This window comes from Leucopleurus acutus (assembly GCF_964270905.1).
Source record: "Leucopleurus acutus genome assembly, chromosome: 12".
Taxonomy (NCBI): domain Eukaryota; kingdom Metazoa; phylum Chordata; class Mammalia; order Artiodactyla; family Delphinidae; genus Leucopleurus; species Leucopleurus acutus.
In genome coordinates this window covers 62,416,396-62,422,395 of record NC_139154.1, presented here as the reverse complement: position 1 = coordinate 62,422,395, position 6,000 = coordinate 62,416,396, and the positions used below count along the sequence as shown (strand labels likewise).

The window sequence follows — 6,000 nt, the reverse complement described above, 5'->3', positions numbered from 1 at the left end:
ACTTTTCTGTACCCGATAGCACTTATTTATTTGAATGAATTTTCATTTGGACTTGCTTTTAAACCTAACAAAGTAAAAGTGTGTTTAGGGGAAAGGGAAAGAATTTACTTCCTTCTTGTGCTAAAACAAACAAACAAAAAACCCTTAGTGATAACAGCTTGGTAAGTAAATTATTATTTGGGAAATGAAGATATTGGTAGAGGCTTAACCTTTACTCAGTTGAGGTTACACATAATTAATTTCCTGGCAATTGAGTTTTGATAATTTTCTGGGAATTTTGCTTCATATATCGGCTTTAAATGTATTTCACATTTAAAATGTGAAATTAGTTGCTTTGTGTTTGAAGGTGACGTAATTTCTTTAGGCCAGCGATGAGTCATTCAGTTAATGTAAGAAAACAGTTTATTAACAGTAATAAATGTCCCCAGTCATCTAAGGGAGTTGAGTGTGACACAGTTTACCTCAAGTCAGTCACAAGTAGGTTGTCTGCTGAGTGGATTTTCTGTAGGATACTTTGATTCTCCAGCTAGCTTTCTATCCATATCACAGTTTGTTTCAAAACTATTTTAACCCCTACTCTGATGGTGGATATTCAGGGACTGAAATCAATTTGAACGGTAACCTGACTAAAACGTGATTAGGAAGGCAGTCCTTAAAAACAATATACTCTGGTAATGCATTCTAGATCCATAGGAACCTGCTTCCTGAATTGTGTGTAATTTGGAATTTTTATTCTACTGCTTCTTTCCTAGGGCACAGCATAGTGCCAAGCAACTACTAGGTACTTAATAGATCTTTTTTCCAAATGACTGAATGAAACCTACTGAAGCAAATAGTAAGAGAGTTGATAATACCTCTATCATGAACCAGATCAAACCAAATGTATATCTGAGCATTTAGGACAGCCACCTTGAAATAATGCCTTTAATTTATTAATAGCAAGAGCTTTGGTATCAATCTACATTTTTATTCTCTCTCTGTCACTTGTTAGTTGTATATAACCTTGGGTAAATTATTTAATTTCTCTCCCCGCCATCTCTTTTTGCTAGATTAAAAATAGTGTGAAAGTTATTCCTTCATTTAGCTCTTGAGTATCTAAGCAGTTATTTTAATGTTTTTGTCAGACTGCTCCATAAAATTAAGCTTCATGTAGAGTGAATTTATGTTCTAATTACTGATTTTTTTAGATGTCTTTTTTAATAAAAACCTTATTTCTGTTTTGAATTTTGGTTTGTTGGGTATGATTGGGAGGCTTTTTAGTTAGTTTGTTTTATTTATTTCTCTCTCTCTAGGCTCATTCCTTTCTAGCAGAGGAACTAGATTAAATAGTGGCATTTTGGATCTTCCATCCACAGTGATACTGGGGATATCACAGATCTGGTCACCTAGTTAGTAATCAGCCTGGTTGATAAGAGTCTCCCTTGGACCCATGGCTTTTCCTACTGCTTTAGCCCCAAGCAGTAGCCTTTACAACCTTTCATGGGAGAGGGAGCCACTGAAATTCCCTGTTTCCTAGGAGGTAGGCAAGTTACCCCACAGGAACTGACTTCCTGGCCATTACTTCTGCTTCTAGAGCTAGAACCCAGCAGATCTCCGGTATCAGCTGTTGACTTAAACCAAATAGACTGCCAGTTATTTCTCCAGCAAAAATGGGTTTATTCCAGATCAACAAAGAACTGCAATTTGCAAAGTGAACAACCTTACTAGAACAGAAGTTCTGCATAGGAATTTGGAAGAATTTTTAAGGTTAGATTCAAGTAGGAGGGCTGGAGCCAGGACATAGGGGACCTTTCCAACTGGAAGATTTGATCAAGATGGAAAATGAGTTAGCTCAAGATTTCTTAATAGTCAAGAGCCATTGTAAGTTCAGGCAAGGAAGGGTGATGCCTGGCGAGGTGGCCCACTCTGATCCCAAACCTGCCTGCCTTCTCAGATTGGCTGATTTTGCTAGAACCTCTGTGTGCCAGCTCAGGGAGGCCTGGGAACGGCGTTGAGGAGGAGGAGCATTACTGAACTAGTATTTGTTGTCCTAGTATTTCATTGAGTATCCCCATCTCCTGCAGTTCCTTTTCTCCTTTCGTTTTTCTTACATAGTGAATTCCTACAGGAATACTTAACCTTCATCTGAAGCATTATCTGTAAGCCAGTCCTTCACTGCCAGTGGTCCTGTGGTGGGGAAGAAAATATAAGTAAATGAAATCCACAGATAACCTTAGATCAAGTAGTCTTCTTTTTTCACCTCTGTGACTCCAGCTTTTTCTTGCATGGTTAGATCACAGAAAAGTGGCTTTGCTTTAATTCTCTTTTTTTTTTTTCTCTGCTCACCCATTGTGGTGTAAATTAACCCAAATGTACTTAAAAGACCATGAAAAATGAGCAAAAAAAGCAGTAATCCATAACTGTATCATTAGCACTTAAATAACAACTCCTAGGGATTTAGATTTCAGCTTTTGACTGGGCAACTGTGTGAGGATTATACCACATTGGCAATATTAGTAGTAAACTAGAGAAATTATTCTATGAAACAGATGCATTTATCATAATTTTTAAAAGATACAAACCCAGTGATTGGGAAATAACTTCAGTAATGTAAGTAACGTAAGTGTGGGAGGATTATTTTTATTATAAAAAATTCAAACATAGAAATGGATTTTTTATTATTAAAATTTTCAAACATAAATTACAAACATATAAAGCGTATTAAAATTTCAAACATATATACACACACACATGTATATGTGTATGTGTGTGTGGTATATATATGTGTATGTGTATGTGTGTATATATATATATATAGAGAGAGAGAGAGAGAGAGAATGATGTAATGAACCACCTTGCCAACTGCTTGGCAAGGCAAGCAGTTGCCTTGCCACACTTGCTTCATCTATCCCTTTCATTGTCCTTTGCTGAAGTGTTACAAAGTACATCCCTGAAATGTTATTTTTACTCCTATGCACCTCAGTGTGCCTCTCTAAAAAATACTTTCTTCCATGTCCCCAATGCCATTGGCACATCCTATAAATAATTCCTTGGTGTCATATAATATCTAATGTATACATAACTATCTGTATTATTTCAAAGTATCTTTTTTTACATTTGTTTTTTTCAAGTTGGAATCTAAACAAGGTTCACACTTTGCATTTGGTTGTTCTGCCTTTGAATCTCTTAATTTTGTGGTTCAGTCTGTTGATGGCTGGTTTTTATGGCTGAGGGAGCTGAGGGGGAAGAAGCAGGAACAAGGTGATAGACTTTAAGCCAGGCTAAAAGAAAACCTTTAAAATCACAGGGCCTGCTGGGAGTAGGGAGATTTGGCTGTAACATTTGTGGCTGAAATAATGTTTTTCAGGCCCATGTCAAACTTTAAAAAATGCCTCCTTCAAAGTAGTATTATTTATGTATATTTTGTTCTATATAAGACATAAACAACTAAATTTGAGTTGCTATTTGGAATATTAGTCAGAAACTGAAGTTGTCTATCTTAACACCAAACTAAAATAAAGAAAAAAAAGTCCCCACCAGAAACTAACACAACATTGTAAATCAATGATACTTCAATTAAAAAAAAACCAAAAAACCCACATGTTTTTAAGAGCTCTAATTCTCTCTACAAATTAGAAATCAGTTATCTTGCTGAAGACTGTCTTCTTCAATTTAAAAAAGAGAGTATTTTTCCTTTGGACTTTACCTCTTTATTTTCGTATTAATTTTAGTTAAATCCAATTATGATCCTTCTAAAATAATTGTGCCTGTCTAACATTAAATATGCTATTTCTTAGGATAATGTTATATAACTGTATATTAGGGCATAAGATGAAAATTTTTTTAAAAGTCACATGTTTTTAAGCACTCTAGAATAAGTTAACATAGTACAGCAGAATCTTACTAACAGTAATGTCCAAATAACTTTAAAATGTTTAAGGTTCTTTCCAAATAACTTGCTTTATGAATTCTCCATAGGATGTGGATGAAAATTTTATTTGTGCTAGGCCACACTTGAGAAAGCTAAAATGATTACTAAAATACACTTTCAAAAATGTGTATATGAATATGTATAATCTCTGTAACTGTAGAATATAAACTACAGTAAACTATAAGGTTATGTTCTGCTTGTTGGAAATCTTGAATTTTGCAATATAGAACATTGGTGAGAGTTTGATTAACCTTCAGAACATTTTGGGCGTGGGTGCAGGCCTAGGTATTAAAGCTCATTTGCACACAAGACACATGCTCTTCATGCTTTTGTAAGAAATGGAATCTATAATAGCTACAAATGCTAAGACCCATCATAAAGAAGAAAGTAGGTGAAAAGTGGAAAGTGAGACATTTTTTAGTTTCCCTCCCTCTGAACGTAAGGATGTTTATTCTTTCCTAACAGTGTTAATGTATATCGATAGTTTATGCTTTTACTTTTTGGTACCTGATAATGCCAAATGTTTGCTTTATATATGCCTTTTAGGTGCCCTGATCTGAGTCTGCAGAAGCTACCGGAAGAGTGGTTATGGAATGTTTTAGAGGAAATTAGATGCAGTGATCCTTCATCTAAACTCTGTGCTACAAGACGCAGCGCTGGAATTCCTTTCTACATACAGGTAGATACTTATCTACAGGATCATAGCTGGGGGCTTTGTTTGTTTGTTTTTGGTCTTTTGATAATAGTGTATTCTAACCCCCCTGACATATGAGTGAGCATATTGCATAAGGGACATTTCTGTCTTCTCTATAGTACATTTCACAAGTACTATAGCATTTGTGATTTTGTTTTAATCTGTGGACAGTGTGTTCCTGTGACAGATCTCTTCTTGGAACAAACCCTCTAAGAGGTCAGTCTTGTAATATGAACAGAGGGTGGTAGAGATTTCCGCCTGTGTGTGAAGTAGGAAGACATCGCTGTGGTGCATTCATTGCTCACTTCCAGGAAGTGCGCATGCTGCCCTTTATTTTTTTTCTCAATTAGAAAAAATATTCTTCCTTTCATGTCAAAGACCCTTAAGACTGTAGGCAACCAGCGTTAACAATTTCTTTTGAATCCTTCTATAAAATATCCATGCATAAAATAATCCTAATCCTAATAGTAGCTAACTTTTATAAGTGGTTATTTCACATATGTTATCTCATTTAATCCAATGAGGTAGGTCCTATTATCATCCGTATATTGTGGATGAAGAAACTGGGCCTTAGAAAAGTTAGGTAAGTGATTTGCTAATGGCCACAAGGATAGTAAGAGCAGCACTAAGAATTGAGCCCAGGCACCCTGCTGTGTGTGTGTGTGTGTGTGTGTGTGTGTGTGTGTGTGCGTTTTCTTTATTAACACAGATGAAAGCATACTCCACACAAGAGACTGTTTTGTCTCTTGCTTTTTTTCACTTAATGTTATACCTTAAAGATTGCTTCATATCAGCATACTCAGATATTGCTACTTGATCAGAAAATATTTTATTTCCACAGTGTTGAAATTAAGAGGCTGTCACCATTATGAATCCAAAGAATAAAAACCAAGTCTTCACGATACTAAATCAGACCCGACCTGAATGATCTTTGTTTAATATTCAGGAAGATAAAATCTAGGAATGGGGTGATATAAAAAAAGCAATGAAAATAAGTGAAATGAAGTCTGTTTTTTAGTGCCCCAACATGTTTTCCTTCCCTTTCTTATGCCCCCCTCAAATTCGCAGAGTCATGATTTTTATGACAACGGGCACCAGTCGTGGAGGTTGATTTGGCATAGAGATCACCGAGGTGGTTCTGCTGGGTAGATTTTGGTGACCTTCAGAAATCGACTCCTCTCTGATCTGACCCGTTCTGGACCAGTGTGGGTCATTCTCCTGCCTCTGATTCATTCTGACCTAGTGTGTTTTTGCCTCATATGTCTGTCTGAGGACATGTGTTAATGCAACAGCAAGGTTTGGTTGCATCTTTGTGCTGTGTGCCTCCATCTCTGGTTCCCAACTGGTACTACATATTGGTTATAGTGATAGAGGGGTCAGAACTGCACCTTCTTAG

The 6,000-nt window shown here is 36.2% G+C and overlaps 1 protein-coding gene across 6 annotated transcripts in view; it reads left to right on the top strand.

Annotated features, from left to right (window-relative positions):
- Positions 1–6,000, top strand: part of THADA (THADA armadillo repeat containing) — a 312,415-nt gene that overhangs the window by 74,582 nt on the left and 231,833 nt on the right. For 5 of the 6 annotated variants that reach the window (XM_082851642.1, XM_082851643.1, XM_082851644.1 and 2 more), the window contains one exon: positions 4,457–4,589. In XM_082851642.1, the coding sequence (XP_082707768.1) occupies positions 4,457–4,589 (133 nt within the window). Of the gene's footprint in view, positions 1–4,456; positions 4,590–6,000 lie in introns of those variants that run through there. The other variant, XM_082851645.1, reaches the window with a different exon arrangement.